This window comes from Staurois parvus, unplaced genomic scaffold (genome assembly GCF_062004578.1).
Source record: "Staurois parvus isolate SC_StPar_1 unplaced genomic scaffold, SC_StPar_1.0 ptg000155l, whole genome shotgun sequence".
Taxonomy (NCBI): domain Eukaryota; kingdom Metazoa; phylum Chordata; class Amphibia; order Anura; family Ranidae; genus Staurois; species Staurois parvus.
The window spans coordinates 11669238-11696674 of NW_028317951.1; the positions used below are offsets into that span (position 1 = coordinate 11669238).

Sequence of the window (27437 nt, forward strand, 5' to 3'; positions counted from 1 at the left end):
GCATACAGACATATAAGAAATATAAAATGTTCTATTTTTGCATAAATTTGTACTTTATACTCAAGTTTACAATAGCACCAGCATATATCCAACTACAGCCATGCACAGCCATTCATGTCCATTGGTGACTGTACACAGCAAAATAAAACTAAAAACCTGACTTTTACTCTAAACACCTATGCCAGGGTGAGAAAATATTGAATTGAAAAATCCAAAAACCTCAGAAACTGGTAGAGCTGTCAAACAGGGATGTCGTAAATGTATTACAAAATGTATTCATATTAAGATACAAAGAGAAAACACACATTTAAAATGCTTTCATATATGTTTCATGAGGGCAAAAGAATCCATGCCAGTGATATACAACTCACATAAGTGAACTGTGCAGTTTGGGACCTTGGGACTCATAAGTATCACAAATAGCTTGTTCATATACAGTACTGTGCAGACATTTTAGGCAGATGTGAAAAACTGCTATAAATTAAGAAAACTTTCAGAAATAGAAGTGTTAATAGTTTATTTTTATCAATTATCAGAATTGGTAAAAAAGAAAAAAACAAAGGTAAATGAACCGAAGAGAAATCCATATCAAATCAATACTCGGTGTGACCACCCTTTGCCTTCAAAACAGCATCAATTCTTCTAGGTACACTTGCACACAGTTTTTGAAGGAATTTGGCAGGTAGGTTGTTCCAAACGTCTTGGATAACTAACCTCAGATCTGTGGATATACAGTAGGCTGCCATGTATTCCCAGACTGACTCAATGATGTTGACATCAGGACTCTGTGGGGACCAAACCATATCTTCCAGGACTTGTTCTTCTTTATGCTGAAGATAATTCTTAGTGACATTGACTGTGTGTTTGGGGCTGTTGTCCTGCTGCAGAGTAAATTTGGGGCCAGTAACATGCCTCCTTGTTGGTATGGAATGATGGTTCTTCCTGCCCCTCCATCTCTGTCCCTCTGCTCTTTTGAAGTTCGCTGTATTCAACTCTTTTCTCCTGTTTGTCTGAGGATCGCAGTCATCTACCGGCCTCCGGGCCCAGTTTCACGCTTTCTCGATGACTTTTCAGCATGGCTACCATTCTTTCTCTCCTCTGAGGTGCCTGCCATCATCCTCGGTGACTTTAACATCCCAGTCAATGTTCACACCCCTGCGACCTCTCAACTACTCAACCTAACTTCCTCTTTTAACCTAACACAATGGTCACAATCCACCACCCACTCCAATGGCAACACCCTTGACCTTGTATTCACCCACCTATGCACTCCATGTAACCTCTCTAACACCCCTTTTCCTCTCTCTGATCACAACTTTATCAGCTACACACTCTCCCTGCCTCCTACCTCCAATGCCTCCAACCAGCAAACCGTTACCTGTAGAAACCTCCATCACCTCAGCCCTGACCTTCTTCACTCTGCTACTGAACGCCTCTATGATGAAATTGCACCCCTGTCCTGCCCAGAGCTGGCCACATCTGTCTACAACAACTATCTATCATCCTCCCTGGATGCTCTTGCTCCTCTTTCTACACACAGAACCAGGCCTCGCCTGTCACAACCCTGGCAAACAGATGACACCAGAAGTCTCAAGAGACGCAGCCGCACTCTTGAGCGAGCATGGCGTAAAACTAAATCTCTGTAAGACTCTGTACCCTCTACAAATTCGCTCTTCGAAAATACAACTCCAGCATCCACGCTGCTAAGCAAATCTACTATAACACTCTCATCAAGACCCTCTCATCCAATCCTCGTCAACTCTTCTCTACCCTTAATTCTTTACTCCACCCACCAACTTACTTACTGCACAGGAGATTGCCAGTCACTTCAATAAGAAGATCGACACAATTTGTGATGAGATCTCCAGTGTCAAGCTTCCTTCTCTAACCAACATACCAGGCCCAACACCAAACTCAACACTCTCCTCCTTCAATCCTGTTACCACCAAGGAAGTTACCGAACTCCTTTCCAAGGCCCAGTTCACCACCTGTCCCCTGAATCCTGTCCCCTCACGACTGTTGCTGCCTCCTTCCTGCTCTATCCTAAACTCTCTAACCCACATCTTCAACCTCTCACTCTCCATGGGCACCTTTCCCTCCCTACTCAAACATGCACTGGTTACCCCAATTCTCAAAAAACCCTCGCTGGACCCCACCTGTCAAGGACCATCGCGACGCATGGGTCTACACATGCGTAGGTGTCTGTCAAGACATGCAGGGCACTAGGACCCAGGCGCACCTGTCGTCTATGACAGTACTGGGAAGGCACTAGGACCTAGGCTGCGCCTGTCAGGTTCAGGGCGGGCTACTTAAACCAGCCCTGCACAGACACTTGCTGTGTTGTGAGTACTCTGATCTGGATTGTCTGACCTTGTTGCCTTCTCCTGTCCTGACCCCTTGGCTTGTCTGACTCTGCTCCTGGATCCTCCCTTATAGATCTGATCTTCTGGTATTGACCCTGCGTGTGACCCGACTATCCCTTGCCTACCGTCTTGTACCGCACCGACCCGCTAGTTACCGACACGGCCTGTTTGACTCTGATCTTGCTCATCCATCCCTCAGGGATCCCCGGGCTCCCTCACATCACACTCTTAACCCACAGGAGCCTCTGGCAGACTCCTCTACCTCTGGTAGAGATACCCGGTAGCTGCGACCTGGTCCCGGAATGCTCCAAGTCCATCCCCACCATCAGGGGCCCTGGTGAACAAGTGTTCCGGTACTTAGACTCCGCACTCTGGGGAGGCTCTATCAGGGGACTGATAGAGGTGCTGTCAGGTGGTCCATTACACCACCTGTTTGAATAACTTAAGACCCATCTCCCTGCTCCCATTTGCCTCCAAGCTTCATGAGCACCTTGTTCACAACTGTATGAACTGCTACCTCACCGACAACAACCTTCTTGATCTCCAACAGTCTGGCTTCCGGCCACAACATTCCACAGAAACTGCCCTACTAAAACTCATTAATTACCTACTAACTGCTAAAACCAATGGCCATTACTCCATACTCATACTCCTTGACCTTTCCACAGTCGACCACCCGCTCCTCCTCAGTAAACTCCACTCCATCGGCCTCTGTGACTCTGCTCTCTCCTGGTTCTCCTCTTACCTCTCTCAGCGCACTTTCAGTGTCACATACAACTCTTCCTCCTCCGCTCCTTTTCCTCTTTCAGTTGGGGTACCCCAAGGTTCTGTTCTTGGGCCCCTCCTTTTCTCTCTCTATACCTCCTCCCTGGGCCAACTGATAACCTCCGATGGCTTCCAATACCACCTCTATGCTGATAACACCCAGATCTATCTCCCCACTCCCCAGCTCACCCCCTCAATCTCCTCACGTATCACAAATCTACTGAGCGACATATCAGCATGGATGTCACATCACTACCTTAAACTCAATCTTTCAAAAACTGAGCTTGTAATATTTCCTCCTCCCCGGTCCCCCACCCACGACTTTACCATTAAGATCAACAGCACAAACATTGGTCTTTCCCCTCATGCCAGGGTGCTAGGCGTAATCCTAGACTCTGACCTCTCCTTTGGGCCCCATATCCACCCACTGGCTCAACCTCTGGAATATTTCCAAAATCCACCCCTTCCTGACCAATGACACCACAAAACAACTTATCAACGCCTTGGTTATATCCCGCCTCGATTACTGCAACTCCCTCCTCACTGATCTACAGTTACACAGGCTATCCCCCCTTCAGTCTATTATGAATGCTGCTACTAGACTCATACACCTTACCAACTGATCAGCGACTGCAGCCCCTCTCTGCCAATCCCTTCACTGGCTTCCACTAACCCAACGTATAAAATTCAAAATACTAACCACAGCTTACAAAGCCATCCACAACGCTGCCTCTAGCTACATCGCCAACCTCATCCACAGATACTGCCCCAAATCGCCCACTCCGCTCCTCCCATGATATCTTCCTCTCTAGCTCCCTCATCACCTCCTTCCACGCTCGCCTCCAGGACTTCTCCAGAGCCTCACCCAAACTCTGGAACTCCCTACCACAGCATGTCCGGTCAGCCCCCACCCTGTCTGCCTTTAGGCAATCTTTGAAAACTCACTTCTTCAGGGAAGCCTACCCTACCTCCACCTAAGCACTGTACTTGAATCACTTCCACCAGATCATCCCCCACAGCTAACACCTTTTGTATCACCTCCCCCTTCCTTTAGATTGTAAGCTCCACGAGCAGGGCCCTCACATTCCTTCTGTACTGAAATGTATTGTAATTGTACTGTCTCCCTTACATTGTAAAGCGCTGCGCAAACTGTTGGCGCTATATAAATCCTGTATACTATTTATAATAATAATTAGAGATGAGCGAAGTATTCAAAAATTCGATTCGACTGATTCGGCGAATTCGTAGAAAAATTTCGATTCGAGTCGAATATATTCGCTGTGAATTTAACTTAAAAAAGGGTGTTTCTAGGCTTCAGAGAGACTTAATATTAGTGCTGAACACTGTACCTTTAATTTAAATGCCCTTGGAGTCTGCTGGGGAAGAGAAATAATACTGTCAGGCAGTATGACATGCAGATGAGTGCCGTCGATCTTAGAATCACCGCACACTTCACTCATTTGGCCAGTCACGGGGCCAAAACCAGAGTGTGGAGCCACAGTGTGGCGGTGGAGGCAGCAGCAATGGGAGGCCATACAGCACCCTATGACAAAAATGGAAACCACCAGCAGTGTGAGGAGACCTGAAAGTGGCACATGGCAGAGTGTGGCGATAGAGACAGCAGCAATGGGAGGCCGTACAGGGACCCATGACACACTCTGGACCTGGCAGCAGCATGAGGAGGCGGTACAGGGGCCCATGGCAGATTACGGGCCTGGCAGCAGCATGAGGAGTCGGTACGGGGGCCCATGGCAGATTACAGGCCTGGCAGCAGCAATGGGAGGCCGTACAGGGACCCATGACACAATCTGGACCTGGCAGCAGCATGGGGAGGCGGTACAGGGGCCCATGACAGATTACGGGCCTGGCAGCAGCATTTGGAGTCGGTACGGGGGCCCATGACACACTCTGGACCTGGCAGCAGCATGAGGAGGCGGTACAGGGGCGCATGACAGATTACGAGCCTGGCAGCAGCAACTTGGACAGGAGGACGTTCAGTTTCTGCACCGTCTGGTGCGTGCTCGCAAACTGTTGTCTCTTGGAAACGGATTCCAAGAAAGACTGCTGACGGAATCCGTGAAGAGGAGTAGCAGGAGAAGGAGCATCTGAACGAGCGGAATATGCCAACAAGCGACAACAGGGGCCCATGGCAGATTAGGGGCCTGGCAGCAGCTATGGGAGGCCCGTAATCTGCCAGCACCCTATGACAAAAAATGGAACCCACCAGCAGTGTGAGGAGACCTGAAAGTGGCACATGGCAGAGTGTGGCGATGGAGACAGCAGCAATGGGAGGCCGTACAGGGACCCATGACAGACTCTGGACCTGGCAGCAGCATGAGGAGGCGGTATAGGGGCCCATGGCAGATTAGGGGCCTGGCAGCAGCTATGGGAGGCCCGTAATCTGCCAGCACCCTATGACAAAAAATGGAATACACCAGCAGTGTGAGGATACCTGAAAGTGGCACATGGCAGAGTGTGGCGATGGAGACAGCAGCAATGGGAGGCCGTACAGGGACCCATGAGAGACTCTGGACTTGGCAGCAGCATGAGGAGGCGGTATAGGGGCCCATGGCAGATTAGGGGCCTGGCAGCAGCTATGGGAGGCCCGTAATCTGCCAGCACCCTATGACAAAAAATGGAACACACCAGCAGTGTGAGGAGACCTGAAAGTGGCACATGTTTGGGGCATGATTCATGGCGGATTTAGTCAGTTGTGTCAGGAACTGGTGGTTTGAAATCCAGACTAATCCACGCCTGATTCATTTTCACAAACGTCAGTCTCTCCACACTTTGGGTGGACAGTCGTGTCCTCCGCGGAGTTGCAATACCTCCTGCCGCACTAAACACGCGCTCCGATGCCACGCTACTGGCCGGGCATGACAGCCTTTCAAGGGCAAATTCAGCTAGTTGGGGCCAAAGGTCAAGTTTCGTTGCCCAGTAGTCAAGGGGATTGTCTACCTCGGTTGGCAGGGTGCTGTCCAAGTAGGCCTAAGCCTGTTGTTTGAGGTCCTGCTCCAGGTCCACCTGATGCTGCTGCTGCTGCTGCTGCTGCTGCTGCGGCTGGTTAGTAGTTTCCTCACTGCGCTGGTGAAGAAAGCTACTCATCATCGACTGCAGACTGAGGCAGCCGCTGCTGGTGGAGCTGCCACTGCTCCTACCACCCCACCCCTCCCCTGCTGCCATGGCAGCGGAACGCGAGCGCACAGGGCCCACAGTGTCTGAGGATGGACGTTGGCGCAGACAGGCAGAGACCAGCTGACTACATAGGTGGTTTTTATAGTACGTTATTTTGGCCTCCCTCTCAGCAGGTGTGAAAAAGGCCACCATTTTTGAACGGTAGCGAGGGTCCAACAAGGTGGACAGCCAAAAGTCATCCCTCTGTCTGATGGTTATTATTCGGCTGTCGCTACGCAAGCAAGCGAGCATGCTATGGGCCATTTGTGCCAAGGAATGCGAGGGACTCCCTGCCTCCATCTCCACAGCATACTGCCACGGTGCGTCTGGGTCCTCTGTCTCCTCCTCCTCCTCTACCAGATGCTCCTGCTCCTCCACTCCTGTCCGCTGAGTGGAAAAACCACCCATTTCACTCAATAATTCCTGAGCACCAATGTCCTCCTCTACCTCCTCCTCTTCTTCCTGTCCTGCCCCCACAGGGGTCATGTGGCGTTGAGATCTGTGCGCCACGTCTACCGCACCCTGACCAGCCATTGTTAACAGCATTTGTTCCAGGACGTGCAACAGAGGAATGACGTCGTTCATCCCATAGTCCTGCCGACTCACGAATAGCGTGGCCTCCTCAAAGGGCCTGAGCAAGCGCAGGTGTCACGCATGAGCTGCCAATGGCTGACATCTAAGTTACACAGGGAGTACCTTTATCCGCTTTTAACATCAGGAAATCGGTGATGGCCTTTCGCTGTTCGTAAAGGCGGTCTAACATATGTAGGGTTGAATTCCACCTTGTTGCAACGTCACAGCATGAGGAGTCAGTACGGGGGCCCATGGCAGATTACGTGCCTGGCAGCAGCAATGGGAGGCCCGTAATCTGCCAGCACCCTATGTCAAAAAATTCTACACACCAGCAGTGTGAGGAGACCTGAAAGTGGCACATGGCAGAGTGTGGCGATGGAGACAGCAGCAATGGGAGGCCGTACAGGGACCCATGACAGACTCTGGACCTGGCAGCAGCATGAGGAGGCGGTATATAGGGGCCTATGGCAGATTAGGGGCCTGGCAGCAGCTATGGGAGGCCCATAATCTGCCAGCACCCTATGTCAAAAAATTCTACACACCAGCAGTGTGTGAGGAGACCTGAAAGTGGCACATGGCAGAGTGTGGCGATGGAGACAGCAGCAATGGGAGGCCGTACAGGGACCCATGACAGACTCTGGACCTGGCAGCAGCATGAGGAGGCGGTATATAGGGGCCCATGGCAGATTAGGGGCCTGGCAGCAGCAATGGGAGGCCCGTAATCTGCCAACACCCTATGTCAAAAAATTCTACACACCAGCAGTGTGTGAGGAGACCTGAAAGTGGCACATGGCAGAGTGTGGCGATGGAGACAGCAGCAATGGGAGGCCGTACAGGGACCCATGACAGACTCTGGACCTGGCAGCAGCATGAGGAGGCGGTATATAGGGGCCCATGGCAGATTAGGGGCCTGGCAGCAGCAATGGGAGGCCCGTAATCTGCCAACACCCTATGTCAAAAAATTCTACACACCAGCAGTGTGTGAGGAGACCTGAAAGTGGCACATGGCAGAGTGTGGCGATGGAGACAGCAGCAATGGGAGGCCGTACAGGGACCCATGAGAGACTCTGGACCTGGCAGCAGCATGAGGAAGTGGTATATAGGGGCCTATGGCAGATTAGGGGCCTGGCAGCAGCTATAGGAGGCCCATAATCTGCCAGCACCCTATGTCAAAAAATTCAACACACCAGCAGTGTGAGGAGACCTGAAAGTGGCACATGGCATGAGACACTGTGGACCTGGCAACAGCATGAGGAGGCGGTATATAGGGGCCCATGGCAGATTAGGGGCCTGGCAGCAGCTATGGGAGGCCCATAATCTGCCAGCACCCTATGTCAAAAAATTCTACACACCAGCAGTGTGTGAGGAGACCTGAAAGTGGCACATGGCAGAGTGTGGCGATGGAGACAGCAGCAATGGGAGGCCGTACAGGGACCCATGACAGACTCTGGACCTGGCAGCAGCATGAGGAGGCGGTATATAGGGGCCCATGGCAGATTAGGGGCCTGGCAGCAGCAATGGGAGGCCCGTAATCTGCCAGCACCCTATGTCAAAAAATTCTACACACCAGCAGTGTGTGAGGAGACCTGAAAGTGGCACATGGCAGAGTGTGGCGATGGAGACAGCAGCAATGGGAGGCCGTACAGGGACCCATGACAGACTCTGGACCTGGCAGCAGCATGAGGAGGCGGTATATAGGGGCCTATGGCAGATTAGGGGCCTGGCAGCAGCAATGGGAGGCCCGTAATCTGCCAACACCCTATGTCAAAAAATTCTACACACCAGCAGTGTGTGAGGAGACCTGAAAGTGGCACATGGCAGAGTGTGGCGATGGAGACAGCAGCAATGGGAGGCCGTACAGGGACCCATGACAGACTCTGGACCTGGCAGCAGCATGAGGAGGCGGTATATAGGGGCCCATGGCAGATTAGGGGCCTGGCAGCAGCAATGGGAGGCCCGTAATCTGCCAACACCCTATGTCAAAAAATTCTACACACCAGCAGTGTGTGAGGAGACCTGAAAGTGGCACATGGCAGAGTGTGGCGATGGAGACAGCAGCAATGGGAGGCCGTACAGGGACCCATGACAGACTCTGGACCTGGCAGCAGCATGAGGAGGCGGTATATAGGGGCCTATGGCAGATTAGGGGCCTGGCAGCAGCTATGGGAGGCCCGTAATCTGCCAGCACCCTATGTCAAAAAACTGAACACACCAGCAGTGTGTGAGGAGACCTGAAAGTGGCACATGGCAGAGTGTGGCGATGAAGACAGCAGCAATGGGAGGCCGTACAGGGACCCATGACAGACTCTGGACCTGGCAGCAGCATGAGGAGGCGGTATATAGGGGCCTATGGCAGATTAGGGGCCTGGCAGCAGCTATGGGAGGCCCGTAATCTGCCAGCACCCTATGTCAAAAAATTCTACACACCAGCAGTGTGTGAGACCTGAAAGTGGCACATGGCAGAGTGTGGCGATGGAGACAGCAGCAATGGGAGGCCGTACAGGGACCCATGACAGACTCTGGACCTGGCAGCAGCATGAGGAGGCGGTATATAGGGGCCTATGGCAGATTAGGGGCCTGGCAGCAGCTATGGGAGGCCCGTAATCTGCCAGCACCCTATGTCAAAAAACTGAACACACCAGCAGTGTGTGAGGAGACCTGAAAGTGGCACATGGCAGAGTGTGGCGATGGAGACAGCAGCAATGGGAGGCCGTACAGGGACCCATGACAGACTCTGGACCTGGCAGCAGCATGAGGAGGCGGTATATAGGGGCCCATGGCAGATTAGGGGCCTGGCAGCAGCTATGGGAGGCCCGTAATCTGCCAGCACCCTATGTCAAAAAATTCTACACACCAGCAGTGTGTGAGGAGACCTGAAAGTGGCACATGGCAGAGTGTGGCGATGGAGACAGCAGCAATGGGAGGCCGTACAGGGACCCATGACAGACTCTGGACTTGGCAGCAGCATGAGGAGGCGGTATATAGGGGCCTATGGCAGATTAGGGGCCTGGCAGCAGCTATGGGAGGCCCGTAATCTGCCAGCACCCTATGTCAAAAAACTGAACACACCAGCAGTGTGTGAGGAGACCTGAAAGTGGCACATGGCAGAGTGTGGCGATGGAGACAGCAGCAATGGGAGGCCGTACAGGGACCCATGACAGACTCTGGACCTGGCAGCAGCATGAGGAGGCGGTATATAGGGGCCTATGGCAGATTAGGGGCCTGGCAGCAGCTATAGGAGGCCCATAATCTGCCAGCACCCTATGTCAAAAAATTCAACACACCAGCAGTGTGAGGAGACCTGAAAGTGGCACATGGCATGAGACACTGTGGACCTGGCAGCAGCATGAGGAGGCGGTATATAGGGGCCCATGGCAGATTAGGGGCCTGGCAGCAGCTATGGGAGGCCCGTAATCTGCCAGCACCCTATGTCAAAAAATTCAACACACCAGCAGTGTGTGAGGAGACCTGAAAGTGGCACATGGCAGAGTGTGGCGATGGAGACAGCAGCAATGGGAGGCCGTACAGGGACCCATGACAGACTCTGGACCTGGCAGCAGCATGAGGAGGCGGTATATAGGGGCCCATGGCAGATTAGGGGCCTGGCAGCAGCTATGGGAGGCCCGTAATCTGCCAGCACCCTATGTCAAAAAATTCTACACACCAGCAGTGTGTGAGGAGACCTGAAAGTGGCACATGGCAGAGTGTGGCGATGGAGACAGCAGCAATGGGAGGCCGTACAGGGACCCATGACAGACTCTGGACTTGGCAGCAGCATGAGGAGGCGGTATATAGGGGCCTATGGCAGATTAGGGGCCTGGCAGCAGCTATGGGAGGCCCGTAATCTGCCAGCACCCTATGTCAAAAAACTGAACACACCAGCAGTGTGTGAGGAGACCTGAAAGTGGCACATGGCAGAGTGTGGCGATGGAGACAGCAGCAATGGGAGGCCGTACAGGGACCCATGACAGACTCTGGACCTGGCAGCAGCATGAGGAGGCGGTATATAGGGGCCTATGGCAGATTAGGGGCCTGGCAGCAGCTATAGGAGGCCCATAATCTGCCAGCACCCTATGTCAAAAAATTCAACACACCAGCAGTGTGAGGAGACCTGAAAGTGGCACATGGCATGAGACACTGTGGACCTGGCAGCAGCATGAGGAGGCGGTATATAGGGGCCCATGGCAGATTAGGGGCCTGGCAGCAGCTATGGGAGGCTCGTAATCTGCCAGCACCCTATGTCAAAAAATTCAACACACCAGCAGTGTGTGAGGAGACCTGAAAGTGGCACATGGCAGAGTGTGGCGATGGAGACAGCAGCAATGGGAGGCCGTACAGGGACCCATGACAGACTCTGGACCTGGCAGCAGCATGAGGAGGCGGTATATAGGGGCCTATGGCAGATTAGGGGCCTGGCAGCAGCTATGGGAGGCCCGTAATCTGCCAGCACCCTATGTCAAAAAACTGAACACACCAGCAGTGTGTGAGGAGACCTGAAAGTGGCACATGGCAGAGTGTGGCGATGGAGACAGCAGCAATGGGAGGCCGTACAGGGACCCATGACAGACTCTGGACCTGGCAGCAGCATGAGGAGGCGGTATATAGGGGCCTATGGCAGATTAGGGGCCTGGCAGCAGCTATGGGAGGCCCGTAATCTGCCAGCACCCTATGTCAAAAAATTCTACACACCAGCAGTGTGTGAGACCTGAAAGTGGCACATGGCAGAGTGTGGCGATGGAGACAGCAGCAATGGGAGGCCGTACAGGGACCCATGACAGACTCTGGACCTGGCAGCAGCATGAGGAGGCGGTATATAGGGGCCTATGGCAGATTAGGGGCCTGGCAGCAGCAATGGGAGGCCCGTAATCTGCCAACACCCTATGTCAAAAAATTCTACACACCAGCAGTGTGTGAGGAGACCTGAAAGTGGCACATGGCAGAGTGTGGCGATGGAGACAGCAGCAATGGGAGGCCGTACAGGGACCCATGACAGACTCTGGACCTGGCAGCAGCATGAGGAGGCGGTATATAGGGGCCTATGGCAGATTAGGGGCCTGGCAGCAGCTATGGGAGGCCCGTAATCTGCCAGCACCCTATGTCAAAAAACTGAACACACCAGCAGTGTGTGAGGAGACCTGAAAGTGGCACATGGCAGAGTGTGGCGATGGAGACAGCAGCAATGGGAGGCCGTACAGGGACCCATGACAGACTCTGGACCTGGCAGCAGCATGAGGAGGCGGTATATAGGGGCCTATGGCAGATTAGGGGCCTGGCAGCAGCTATAGGAGGCCCATAATCTGCCAGCACCCTATGTCAAAAAATTCAACACACCAGCAGTGTGAGGAGACCTGAAAGTGGCACATGGCATGAGACACTGTGGACCTGGCAGCAGCATGAGGAGGCGGTATATAGGGGCCCATGGCAGATTAGGGGCCTGGCAGCAGCTATGGGAGGCCCGTAATCTGCCAGCACCCTATGTCAAAAAATTCAACACACCAGCAGTGTGTGAGGAGACCTGAAAGTGGCACATGGCAGAGTGTGGCGATGGAGACAGCAGCAATGGGAGGCCGTACAGGGACCCATGAGAGACTCTGGACCTGGCAGCAGCATGAGGAGGCGGTATATAGGGGCCTATGGCAGATTAGGGGCCTGGCAGCAGCTATGGGAGGCCCGTAATCTGCCAGCACCCTATGTCAAAAAACTGAACACACCAGCAGTGTGTGAGGAGACCTGAAAGTGGCACATGGCAGAGTGTGGCGATGGAGACAGCAGCAATGGGAGGTCTCCCATTGTCCCAACATGGCCCAAATAGTCCCAACATGGGCCCCCTGGCCACGCTTGACTTTCTGGCCACATAGTCGACATACGGCTACGTTTACTTCCTCGGGCGGCTTGACGAAAAATTGCCACACCGCCGAGTAGGAAACTTTGCCCCCGATACTCCTCACTGGCTGACTGCTGCTTCCTCCGTGCACACCGGCACCAATACTGGCCGTGGTGGTAGGCTGCAGTGGAGCTGGTGCTCTACTCCGTGGCCGTTTGGCTCCACTGACACTGCTTCCACTGACACTGCTGCGACCCTGCTGCTGTCTCCTGGGCAACCCACCGACTGTTTCGCTCACTGCCAAGCTGCCACCCTCTTCTCCTGATGATGCGGAAGAAATTGCCTGATGACGACGAGGCTGCCAAGTGCGATCAACCTCCTCATCATCAAGTAGGGTCTCCGCCTCACTACTAGCCCCCTCGGCTGCGTCTGGGTCAGGAGACAGACCTGTCTCTAGACCGGCTACCGGGCCACTCTCCTCGCCACTACTTCTTCGCCTAGCTGCTGAAAAGGCGGATGTCTCCCCCCGTTCCTGACCGCCCTCTGTTAGCTCTTCCTCACTGTACAGTGGGGCTGAGCCCACAGCATGCGATACTTCGCTTGGTGAGGGAACACCAAAGGACAGGGGCAGGTAGAGGACACGTGATTTCAGTGGGCTAGGTCCCGGGCCATGCCAACTAACGGTTGTGTCTGACGTACCCACCGACCGTTGGCTGTAGGTGTCAGAGGTGACCTGGGAAGAGGAAGACGACCGAGCCAACCAATCGACGACGGCAGGGTTGTCGGTGGAGACACGACCGCTGGATGACACCGGGAGCACTGGCCTCTGGCTGCGAATAGTGCTGCCTCGACCCCTTCCTCTGCTGCCACGTCTGCTCGCTCCTAAAACATTGCCTCCTCTGCCACTCCTCTGCATGTTGTCTGACATACTCTTTAATTAAACGATTATGTGTCCCTGAGTAACAATTCTGTGTCCCTGAGTAACAATTCTGTGTCTGTGCGAGTAACAATTCTGTGGCCCTAAGTAACAGTTCTGTGGCCCTCAGTAACAATTCTGTGTCCCTGATTAACGTTTCTGTGGCCCCAAGTAACAGTTCTGTGGCCCTCAGTAACAATTCTGTGTCTGTGCGAGTAACAATTCTGTGTCTGTGCGAGTAACAATTCTGTGGCCCTAAGTAAAGTTTCTGTGGCCCTAAGTAACAATTCTCTGGCACTCAGTAACAATTCTGTCTGTCCCTGAGTAACAATTCTCTGGCACTCAGTAACAATTCTGTCTGTCCCTGAGTAAAAATTCTGTGGCCCTAAGTAAAGTTTCTGGGGCCCTGAGTAACAATTATCTGGCACTCAGTAACAATTCTGTCTGTCCCTGAGTAACAATTCTCTGGCACTCAGTAACAATTCTGTCTGTCCCTGAGTAAAAATTCTCTGGCCCTAAGTAAAGTTTCTGTGGCCCTGAGTAACAATTCTCTGGCACTCCGTAACAATTCTGTCTGTCCCTGAGTAACAATTCTCTGGCACTCAGTAACAATTCTGTCTGTCCCTGAGTAAAAATTCTGTGGCCCTAATTAAAGTTTCTGTGGCCCTAAGTAACAATTCTCTGGCACTCAGTAACAATTCTGTCTGTCCCTGAGTAACAATTCTCTGGCACTCGGTAACAATTCTGTCTGTCCCTGAGTAACAATTCTCTGGCACTCAGTAACAATTCTGTCTGTCCCTGAGTAAAAATTCTGTGGCCCTAATTAAAGTTTCTGTGGCCCTAAGTAACAATTCTCTGGCACTCAGTAACAATTCTGTCTGTCCCTGAGTAACAATTCTCTGGCACTCCGTAACAATTCTGTCTGTCCCTGAGTAACAATTCTCTGGCACTCAGTAACAATTCTGTCTGTCCCTGAGTAAAAATTCTGTGGCCCTAAGTAAAGTTTCTGTGGCCCTGAGTAACAATTCTCTGGCACTCCGTAACAATTCTGTCTGTCCCTGAGTATGAATTCCGTGGCCCTAACTAGCGTTTCTTTGTCCCTAAGTAAAGTTTCTGTGGCCCTCAGTAACAGTTCTGTGTCTGTGCGAGTAACAATTCTGTGTCTGTGCGAGTAACAATTCTGTGGCCCTAAGTAAAGTTTCTGTGGCCCTAAGTAACAATTCTCTGGCACTCCGTAACAATTCTGTCTGTCCCTGAGTAACAATTCTCTGGCACTCAGTAACAATTCTGTCTGTCCCTGAGTAAAAATTCTGTGGCCCTAAGTAAAGTTTCTGTGGCCCTGAGTAACAATTCTCTGGCACTCCGTAACAATTCTGTCTGTCCCTGAGTAACAATTCTCTGGCACTCAGTAACAATTCTGTCTGTCCCTGAGTAAAAATTCTGTGACCCTAAGTAAAGTTTCTGTGGCCCAGAGTAACAATTCTCTGGCACTCCGTAACAATTCTGTCTGTCCCTGAGTATGAATTCTGTGGCCCTAACTAGCGTTTCTTTGTCCCTAAGTAACAGTTCTGTGGCCCTGAGTAACAATTCTGTGTCTGTGCGAGTAACAATTCTGTGGCCCTAAGTAACAGTTCTGTGGCCCTCAGTAACAGTTCTGTGTCTGTGCGAGTAACAATTCTGTGTCTGTGCGAGTAACAATTCTGTGGCCCTAAGTAACAGTTCTGTGGCCTTCAGTAACAATTCTGTGTCTGTGCGAGTAACAATTCTGTGTCTGTGCGAGTAACAATTCTGTGGCCCTAAGTAAAGTTTCTGTGGCCCTAAGTAACAATTCTCTGGCACTCAGTAACAATTCTGTCTGTCCCTGAGTAACAATTCTCTGGCACTCAGTAACAATTCTGTCTGTCCCTGAGTAAAAATTCTGTGGCCCTAAGTAAAGTTTCTGTGGCCCAGAGTAACAATTCTCTGGCACTCCGTAACAATTCTGTCTGTCCCTGAGTATGAATTCCGTGGCCCTAACTAGCGTTTCTTTGTCCCTAAGTAAAGTTTCTGTGGCCCTCAGTAACAGTTCTGTGTCTGTGCGAGTAACAATTCTGTGTCTGTGCGAGTAACAATTCTGTGGCCCTAAGTAAAGTTTCTGTGGCCCTAAGTAACAATTCTCTGGCACTCCGTAACAATTCTGTCTGTCCCTGAGTAACAATTCTCTGGCACTCAGTAACAATTCTGTCTGTCCCTGAGTAAAAATTCTGTGGCCCTAAGTAAAGTTTCTGTGGCCCTGAGTAACAATTCTCTGGCACTCCGTAACAATTCTGTCTGTCCCTGAGTAACAATTCTCTGGCACTCAGTAACAAATCTGTCTGTCCCTGAGTAAAAATTCTGTGGCCCTAAGTAAAGTTTCTGTGGCCCAGAGTAACAATTCTCTGGCACTCCGTAACAATTCTGTCTGTCCCTGAGTATGAATTCTGTGGCCCTAACTAGCGTTTCTTTGTCCCTAAGTAACAGTTCTGTGGCCCTGAGTAACAATTCTGTGTCTGTGCGAGTAACAATTCTGTGGCCCTAAGTAACAGTTCTGTGGCCCTCAGTAACAGTTCTGTGTCTGTGCGAGTAACAATTCTGTGTCTGTGCGAGTAACAATTCTGTGGCCCTAAGTAACAGTTCTGTGGCCTTCAGTAACAATTCTGTGTCTGTGCGAGTAACAATTCTGTGTCTGTGCGAGTAACAATTCTGTGGCCCTAAGTAAAGTTTCTGTGGCCCTAAGTAACAATTCTCTGGCACTCAGTAACAATTCTGTCTGTCCCTGAGTAACAATTCTCTGGCACTCAGTAACAATTCTGTCTGTCCCTGAGTAAAAATTCTGTGGCCCTAAGTAAAGTTTCTGTGGCCCTAAGTAACAATTCTCTGGCACTCAGTAACAATTCTGTCTGTCCCTGAGTAACAATTCTCTGGCACTCAGTAACAATTCTGTCTGTCCCTGAGTAAAAATTCTGTGGCCCTAATTAAAGTTTCTGTGGCCCTAAGTAACAATTCTCTGGCACTCAGTAACAATTCTGTCTGTCCCTGAGTAACAATTCTCTGGCACTCAGTAACAATTCTGTCTGTCCCTGAGTAACAATTCTGTGGCCCTAATAACGTTTCTGTGGCCCTAAGTAACAATTCTCTGGCACTGAGTAACAATTCTGTCTGTCCCTGATTATGAATTCTGTGGCCCTAACTAGCGTTTCTTTGTCCCTAAATAACGATTCTGTGGCCCTCATTAACAAGTCTGTGTCCCTGAGTAATGGTTCTCTGTCCCTAAGTAACTTTTCTCTGTCCCCAATTATCGTTTCTGTGGCCCTAACTCTGTCCCTGTCCCTAGTACAGAGCGGTCTGCCTCTGTTCAATAACTGCAGGCAAATGAAGAATTCCAAAATGGCCGCTATTTATAGCTCGACCATTACACAGTGCTGGCTGGCTGGCTGCTGATTGGCTGATGCGATCACATGTAGTTGAGGAATGCATTATGGGTCAGCGCGCCTTGTCTGCGCGCCTTCCCAGACATCCCCGCTCCGTCGCCGCACATGTCAGCCGCCATTTTCTGAAAAATTTCGATTCGCGCGTCCGAATTAGGCTATTTTTCGGATTCGGCACGAATCGAAATTTTTCCGATATTCGACTCGAATTCCACTTCGGATACTTCGATTCGCTCATCTCTAATAATAATGACTAAGTATCTGCCTGTATTTCTCAGTATTGAGGACACCATTGATCCTGATCAAACATCCAACTTGATTTGCAGAAATGCAGTCCCAAACTTGCAAAGAACCTCCACCATGCTTCACTGTGCCCTGATGATCAGTGTACATGTCCCCTCCAAGGAATGCCGATTACCGGCTCTCCTCTCCTCTCAAGCTGTCAGCGTGACAGCTTGTGAGGAGAGAAATGCCGATAACCAGCATTTCCATATATACATGAGATCAGCTGTGATTGGACACAGCTGATCACATGACCGAGTCAAAATCTTCGTCTCTTTCCGTTGATCGGTGATCCGCTGTGTCCTAGGGATCGCTGCGTGCTCCCAGAGCTGCGCATGCGTGGTTATGGAAAACCAGGATGCTTCAATAGCGGCCTTCAGCTCTTCTGCATTGTTCGGTCTCATGTCTCTCATCTTTCTCTTGGCAATGCCCCATAGATTCTCTATGGGGTTCAGGTCAGGCGAGTTTGCTGGCCAGTCAAGCACAGTAATCCCACGGTCATTGAACCAGGTTTTGGTGCTTTTGGCAGTGTGGGCAGGTGCCAAGTCTTGCTGGAAAATGAAGTCAGCATCCCCATTAAGCTCGTCTGCGGAAGGAAGCATGAAGTGCTCCAAAATCTCCTGGTAGATGGCTGCGTTGACCCTGGACTTAATGAAGCACAGTGGACCAACACCAGCAGATGACATGGCTCCCCAAATCAACACAGACTGTGGAAACTTCACACTTGACTTCAAGCATCTTGCAGTGTGTGCCTCTCCATTCTTCCTCCATACTCTGGGTCCTTGGTTTCCAAATGAGATGCAAAAGTTGCTCTCATCAGAAAAGAGGATTTTGGACCACTGAGCAACAGACCAGGTCTGTTTTTCTTTAGCCCAGGTAAGACGCTTCTGACGTTGTTTGTTGTTCAGGAGCGGCTTGACAAGAGGAATACGACATTTGAAGCCCATGTCCAGGATCCGTCTGTGTGGTGGCTCTTGATGCACTGACTCCAGCCTCAGTCCACTCCTTGTGAAAGTCCCCAACACTTTTGATTGGCCTTTTCCTGACAATCCTCTCCAGGCTGCGGTCATCCCTGCTTCTTGTGCTCCTTTTTCTTCCACACTTTTCCCTTCCACATAACTTTCTATTAATGTGCTTTGATACAGCACTTTGGGAACATCCAACTTCTTTTGTAATTACCTTTTGAGGCTTTCCCTCCTTATGGAGGGTGTCAATGATGGTTTTCTGCACAACTGTCAGGTCAGCAGTCTTTCCCATGATTGTGATTCCTACTGAACCAGACTGAGAGACCATTTAACGGCTCAGGAACCCTTTGCAGGTGTTATGGCTTAATTATCTGATTAGAGTGGGACACTTTGGGCCTAGAATATTGCACCTTTTCACAATATTCTAATTTTCTGAGATTGTGGATTTGGGGTTTTCATGAGCTGTAAGCCATAATCATCACAATTATAACAAATCAACTACTGAACTATCTTGCTTTGCATGTAATGAGTCTATCTCATATATTAGTTTCACCTTTTAGGTTGCATTACTGAAATAAATGAACTTTTGCACGATATTCAAATTTTTTGAGTTTCACCTGTATAAGTGGGCAGGAACATCCAAAACTCTCAGGTGGATAGAAAAAGCATCAACGGATACACCACGAAGATTTTTATGTTGCCATATTTAAAACATAGAAGAAACCAGGAGCTAATTCAGTCCACCAAGTGGTAAACTTAAACATAAAACACCAATTTTGCATGAACTAAGTTTGAATCCATATCTGTGGCAGTTTTATTTTTAAAAACATATCACTGGCTGTAGCATATTTATCTGGGCTGCGTCCAGCAGATCTATCACGTTAAAGCTGCCTTGCTGGCAAAATTAAAGGCACACACAGCAGCTGTGTTTTCATTGATGCAACCTTAAAATATTTTTGCAAGCAAGCAATCAGAATATTTTTATTTTGCTTGGTATAGGCCTCATGCAGGCCCTGTACAACAAAACTCACAATGGGGAAGGGAGAAGCAACACAAGGAGCCAATCACTTGTGCAAGGAACACAGAGTAGTGATAGGAAAAAAGAACGGAGTGACAGAGAGATGAACTCACCACTCTACTTTTTCTCTTTTCACTGTCCAACCATAAGCTAAGATTGGAGAGAAATATTATTGAACTGGAGAAAAATTAGATCTCCTGCCCTGCCAGACTGGGCTGTGCTTTGTGACAGAGCTGTTTAAATCTCAGAACTGGATGCAGAGGGATACAAATCCTTAGGTAGGTAAACAGCTCCCATGTACATACTTTATCTGTGTATTAAACTGCTTGTATAAAGTTGAGCATTAGCTGCTACTATCCACTGAATACATTTCAAGACACAAAAGCCACAGCATATACAAAAACGTATTAGAGTGTACAAGAAATTTTTTCTTATACATATTTTTTATTTCCCTCAGTCTGCATAAAGCTGCCATCATCTAAGCAAATTTATGTAAGCAAAAGTGAATATTCAAATCCATAGTATTTATAAACGGCCAGGCTCATTTTAGTTATTTGAGTACTTTGGAATATTGAAACTGCTTGGTGTAAATGACAACCTGTTGCAGATTGGCATGGAATAGACTCTTGTAGTACAGAGTAATTGTTCTCTATCCATATCACAAGCTAATGTATATAATACTATGCTATTTAATGTATAATGTCGGTAGGAGGATTTTACAGCAACATTTTCCATAAAAGGAATACTTGACAGTAACTATGTCATGCACGTTAGCATTTCCTTAGGATTAATGGTAACAGACAGCCAAAGTAACTGATCCTGAAAAAAACTGTATTTCGTTTATGCTAGGAATGAATATTCACCATTTTTAAAACTATCATATTTAAAGAATTAAGAAACTGATTTTTTTGCATTTCTTTAGCCTATAAAGTACACATATTATTAACCATGTGACCACAGGAAGGTTTTACCCCGTTCATGACCAGGGCATTTTTTGCTATTCAGCACTGTACTTCTCTAACTGGCAATTGCTTGGTCATGCAACACTGTACCCAAGAAAAATTTATATAATTTTTTTTACACAAACAGTGTTTCTTTTGGTGACATTTAAATCGCCACTGAGTTTTTATTTTTTGCTGTATAAATGAAAATATACTGAACATTTGGGGGGAAAAAACAAATTTTTCTTAGTTTCTGTTATAAAATTTTGCAAACAAATAATCTTTCTTCATACATTTAGTAAAAATAACCCAAATCAATGTATATTATTTAGTCAGTGTCTATAAACTGTAGTAAATATATTTGAAAATTGATCAATCCTGATGTATTAACAGCTTCATCTCATTTCTTGAAGATCTAAAATGCCAGGACAGTATAAATACCCCCAAATGAGTTTTTTTTTGGTAAGTAGACAGTCCAATGTATTTAGTAGGCGGCAAGGTGAGTTTTTTGAAGTTGTAATTTTTGTAACAGTTTTTTTGTAAAGTAAAGGACTTAAATAAAATGTGTTTTTTTTCAAATTTATTTTAAAATACTGTCACCAGTGCAGTACGGCATCATCATATGACTGTGATCAGGGATACTGACTGGTGACAGTATATTAAAAAATAAAACTGTTTTATAAAATTTGTTAAACATTTATTTTTCAACATTATTTATTCTTTTTTTCCCATTTTTTCGGCATATTGTCATCAGAGTATTTTTTTTAACACTATTACTGCTAATAACTATGATTGTCACTGTTATAAGCAATAGTTTTAACTGTCATGAATGGCTTTCATTCATGACAGCTTGCTTACTATGCAGTGATTGGCCAGAGCGAATCAAATGGTACAGGGGCCCAGGTACCATGCCATAGCTATGGGCCAATCACCGCAGTAAGCAGTTTTGCTTGCATTGTAATCATGTGACCAATCATAGTGATTACAGGATACCCCGGCCACTCACTGTGGCCTGGCACCAAGCTTCATGACCCGCTATGAACAAAATCACACCACTGAATACCCCAGGGGGAGTGCCAGTGAGCATGTGCCCCGCAATGTGCTTGCAGCTGCCACTCACTCGCATTATATATACTGTGGGTGGAAGGCAAGTTAACAAAGCAAACTAGTCCAAAACTACTCACCAGTTACTCTTTGACTAACATATCTTGGAGTGGCAAAGCGGTCTACAATATGGTTGCTGTACTCAGCCTGTGCCTTAAGTACAATATCTTCAACAACAGTTTCATCTGCAAAACTGCTTAAGCTGCTATCTGGTCTCCAATATTCGTTACCTAAATGAATGGCAAACAAGAAACTACTGTAAGTATTAGTGATTCACACAGAACTGTATACATAATATATACATGGAAGATCTATGTACATTCCTAAACAAATATTTAATATAACATTCTAGAGAGCAAACCATGAGCTTCAATAATATGGTAAAGTTAGCACACCACTCATCAAAGATTGCAGTACACACAACACTTTTGGTTTAGTTTTTCATAATTTCTTAACCGATTATAATCAAATTATATGGGATTTGCCTTGTTATTTTACACTGATTCCTGGGAAATCTGTTTTATTAGGTCTCTCATTTCATTTGTCTTCAGCAATTTGATGACTTGCCAACAAGTAATACATTCCTTATGTGCAAGATACTGTAAATTGTGTCTTATCTATTCCTTTGACTGAATATGCACAATGTAGATGCATGTCTTAGTCGGCTCTGAAGTTCTCATTTTATGCCCAATTCAATACTAGTAAACAGTGCTAGACTGTCTTCTTGCAGAATTTGGGATCCTTAGTGTTCCCAGGATCTCTCTAGATAACCCGCACCCTCCTGTGTACTGGCAGTGGGTAAGGCAAGTATACACCTTTAACTTATCTCCTGTATGTGTGTTTTTCTAATGTAAGGTTTTTCAAAGGGAAGGGGTGGGGGTGGGGTTGTGGCAGCATCTAAATGTTAAGTGTTTTTTGTATTTTGATGTAAGGTCCACATTAATAGGCAATTATTCAGATAAAACTATATTACTTTAAGATAGTAAGTTGGCAACCTTCTTTATTAACATGCATCAATCACCTGACCATTGAATTTGTTTCCTATTGTTCCTATGTGGACAGCACAGTGGCTTAGTGGTTAGCACTTCAGCCTTGCAACACAATGTCCTCACTTTGAAAAACTAGGACACTACCTGTATGGAGTTTGCATGTTCTCCCTCTGCTTGAAAAGGTTTACATAGATCAGCTGTAACCAGGAAGCACTGCTCTGTCTATACCCAGAGTGTACTCCAAAGAGCAGATATGATGTCACCTGAAAGTCCTGCCTAACGTGGGACAACATCTTCAGCAATGAGTACTCCTGGCTTTGCATCTGACCTGCCAGAAATTCTTCTTCAGAAATTGTTTTTATCTTTGATAAACATCTGTCTGACAAATTTTTTTTTAGATTTTCTGACATTTTTGTTTCCACAAAGCTGAGGGCTTTTGATTGAAGCATCGTAACTGCCCAATACGAATAATATGTTTATGTCAGATTTTTAAAATATACACATTCTTAATAGTTCATACTACTGTAATTTGTTATCTTGATATTGCTGCTATATAGATTAGTTTTCTTTTTGTTGAAATGCTGAGACACGGGCTCTGCTCATTTTTGTGAAGGTGCTAAAAAAAGTTACCTTTTTATTAGGTTTATCTTGGAATGTCAAGAATATTGGGTTGATTTACTAAGTCAGTGGAGCTTGTTCAGTTTTTAAAGTGGATTTTTACTTAGCTTAGTGAATGAAGTGAAGTTATGTTGACTTCAATTATCCAATCATGTCTGAGCATAAATCCTGTTTTATTTTTAATTTCCACATTACTTTCTCCTTAGCTTTATCTCATTCACTACACTAAGTAATAAATAACTATGTAGAGTGTACACATTTTACTCCTTTAGGCAAAAAAAAACAATGTTTTGCATTTTTGGGGAAATATATCTGTGGTTAACAGACAGGTTGCATCATGTTATACATGCATTGTCTGTGTGTTTTCTTTTATATAATTGTAAGCTCTACGAGCAGGGCCCTCCTCCTGTATTAATTTGTATTGTAATTGTACTGTCTGCCCTTATGTTGTAAAGCGCTGCGTAAACTGTTGGCGCTATATAAATCCTGCATAATAATAATAATAATCTGCCCCTTCCTCATTCTGTAATTAGGGCATGTTCTATGTAGTTAGTCCCTTCCTTCTTCATGTTCAGTCTCCATTTTTATTCTCCACATGTTCTGTAACCTGCTGGAGCTATACACACACCATGATTTTTTGACATATCTAATGTTCATCAGTACAGTATATACTTCACAAGTTTGGATTAAAGCTTTCAACGATCTGCAGCATGTCATTTGGATCGAGTCATTGTCTGCCAAGATGAGTAACACATCTCATGCCACTGGACTAAGTATCAAGATCACAGTTGCAATGCTTAGATGTGGAAGCAGAATAGGTTATCTTAACCATTTGCCCTCCAGAGGATTTACCCCTCTTCCTGACCAGGCCACTTTTTGTGAAATGGCGCTGTGTTACCTTGACTGACAATTGTGAGGTCATGCAGTGTTGTACATAAATGAAAATTATGTTCTTTTTTCCCCACAAATAGAGCTTTCTTTTGGTGGTATTTGATCACCTCTGTGTTTTCTATTTTTTGCGCTATAAACAAAAAAAGACTGACAATTTTTTAAAAAAAACAATATTTTTGACTTTTTGCTATAAAACATATCCAATAAAAAAATTTAAAAAAATCAAATTTCTTCATAAATTTAGGCCTAACTATATTCTGCTACATGTCCTTGCTAAAGAAAAATCCCAATACGGTCAATTAATTGGCGTCTACAATTGGTGGTATATATAGTGGAATTTTATTTTTTTATACTAGTAATGGCGGCGATCAGTGACTTATAGAGGGACTGCAGCAGGCATTCTGACACTGGGTGGGAACTAACTGCCACTGACATCACCAGTGACATTAATACAATGATCAGTGCGACACTGTACTAATTACACTGGGCAGGATGGGGTTAACATCTGGGGCAATCAAAGGGTTAACTGGGTGCTCTGTGTGTTTTACATTATGTGCTGTGTGTGGTTTACTGTGGAGACATGCTGCTTTGTATTTCTCTGCTGTGCAGAGAGATACAAAGCAGCGTGTCCTTGCTTACAGGAGAGAGACCTGGTCTCTCCCCTGTCAGCTTTACCCGATGATCACCGAGTGACTGACATCCCTAGTGGCCAGCGACATGGATAGGGCGGTGCGTGTGCACACCCCCTACCCGGAAATATAAGGTGGAGGGCAAGCAGTTAAAAAGGCAACATTCATGTTCTAGTTTATATTAGGAATCAGGTAGAGGGACTTTTGCACAATTTTGTTAGCTGTGGTTATAGGAGCTCCAAATATCTCAATAGCTCATAAAGTAAAATGGATGGATTACAGGTTCCTCAGAGGTTTAAATAAATGTGTTGTTAGAGTATTGATATTCAGGTTTTAAATAAATATAGTTTAACCAAGCAAGTAAATAGCCTTAAAACAAGTCCTTGTTGACCTCTGTAGCTGCAGACACCATCAAGAATTTAACCCACATAAATTATAGCAGAAGCACTGAATTCTTTATCGCTCAACAGCTCCGCTCATCCTGCTCCCTTCTCCGTGGCTCCCAACTCTGTGTTAACATTAGAGATTAAAAGGGTGGAAGGTTGCAAGGTCACCGCTGTGAGGGGGAGCAGGGTGAGATGAACTATCTAAGGAAGGACGTGTATAACTTCTGCTTTGAATTTTGAGGATGCATTACTCCAGAGTACCTGCAGCTACAGTGAGGGATTATTCTGAAACTCATTTATTGCTTGTAAATAATATGTAAAAATTTGAATGACCATTGCCTAGCCACAAATTCAGGTGACTCCCTTTGGAAAGCACTATTAGAGTGGAAACACAATTTATGAGAAGTTCAGCAGTTAGTATTTACAGAATTTTAGTTTAAAGATAATTTTCCAGACAGATACATACTGGCTATATAAATTGGCAACAAAGAACCTGCTGGTCAAATCAGAAGTTCTAAGCAGTTTTTGTGATTCTTCACATATTTTAAAAACTCTTTTCAAATTAACAGAGATATGACCATTGGGCTTAGTCAGCTATACACAGGATGTCAATAGCCATGCAGTGCTTGACTCTCGTTAAAAATTCCAGAATATTTGAAATGATCTTTAGTGATTATTTGAATAATAAATATTGTTTACAAATATTTTAAAAAATATATAAAAAATGTGTATCTTTTCAAAAGTGAAAATTCAAACATATTTGTTCAAAATTGTTATACCTTAAGTACCAGCTCTATAGCTGTGAAAAAGGTAAATAAGAAAATTCATATTTTTATTCTATCTTTAATATAAATATACCAAACCAGTCTACGTTTATCTATCATTAAAACCATGATGCATTTAGCTCATGCAAAAACTACTTGACAAAACTTTAACATCTTATATTTTCTCGCTTTCAAACATGACAATATTATAACAAGGATAAAAAAAGGTGGAAATGGATGTCTTCACATTTTTCACAAGACAAGCATTGAGATTACATATTCAGCTACAAAGAAAATGTGTTAAAATATTATGGTAATCCAGCTGATTAAACAATTGTACTGAAGCAAACATGTTTTGCTACTACAAAATGAGACACATATCAAGCTATGTTATTTAAAGTGACATTAAACCCACAGTTACATTTTCCTACGGATCATAAGCACATAAGGGTAGATTTATTAAAGCTGGTACACTCAGAATCTGGTGCAGCTGTGCATGGTAGCCAATCAGCTTCTAACTTCAGCTTGCTCAAATAAGCTTTAACAATAAAACCTGGAAGCTGATTGGTTTCTATGTGCACCAGATTTTGTACTTTTCAATATTAGTAGATAAACCCCATACAGAAATTCAACTAACAATCTGATCTATTATTATACTGTATTGCTAAATACCTTTGTTAAAAGGTTTTGATATCAGTCACGTGAAGCTATAGAACTAGCTCCACACTGCAGTGTGAGATGGAGCTATCAAGAAACTTCTGACACAACCTCAGCTATCCATCATGTAGGCTACTGCATACTGTATTATGTGGGGTGGGTAGTTGGGGAGAGAAAGTCATTATCAGCCAACCTGCTGAAGCTGCTCCAGAAGCCGATGAAGAATGTTATAAGGGGACGACTTTCAGAGGTGGGAAAGAGGAAGTGTTCTCTGATTGGACAAGGAGGAGATTTAGACATGACCACCCTGCTTCTCCAGTTTGTCCAATGAGATATGAGAAAATGCATAGGCAATATATACATATATATATATATATATATATATATGAAAGACCTGACCTGGCAACCTACACTGTAAAATAATTGCTAAGTGAATTCATGGAAAAATTTGCTTATGAGTGACGGTCCAGGCAATCGCCAATGTTCGGATACAACTGAATGGATATATACTGTATATATATATATATATATATATATATATATATATGTTACACATACACACATACTATAAAGTATATTGTATCACTTTAAATGTAAGCACGAGCTTTCTAAAGCTCAGATCTCTGCCAAACACTACTTTTTGTAGTGAAAGAATACAGGTTTTGCGTGTTTATTTTATACATTTTTATTACAATAATGCTTTTTTCACAGTACAATACAAAGAACATGTCCCTACCACAGTCAAACTCCCTATATGGGCAGAGTATAAAAGAAAAGATGTTAGCTTTCTCTCTGCAGAAAATTATATGTAATAGAAGAGTTAACTTTTTACACTGCCAATATTTTTCTACAATTAAAGGAGGAGACTTGCAAACATTGGGAAAATGTGCAAACTACATGCAGAAGGAAAAAAATCAAGGACCCAAACACTGCAAGGCATGAGTATTAACCACTTAACCACCATGCAGCTCTTCTTAATTTTGCCACCTGTTTTTCAAGGACAGTACAGTAAAGGTCCCTTAGCTGATACCTATTCTGTGGCTGAACAATCTTTACTGTCACTTACAACAATCAACAAATATGGCACATGTGCTATTGCAGAGGTTTTTTTGATCAGCTTCAGCAAAGGCAT

The 27437-nt window shown here is 46.3% G+C and overlaps 1 protein-coding gene across 1 annotated transcript in view; it reads right to left on the minus strand.

The window, feature by feature from the left end:
• Positions 1–27437, minus strand: part of ZBBX (zinc finger B-box domain containing) — a 317177-nt gene that overhangs the window by 32314 nt on the left and 257426 nt on the right. Inside the window, exon 17 of the mRNA XM_089675461.1 lies at positions 21452–21601. Within this exon, the coding sequence (XP_089531587.1) occupies positions 21452–21601 (150 nt within the window). The remainder of the gene's footprint in view (positions 1–21451; positions 21602–27437) is intronic.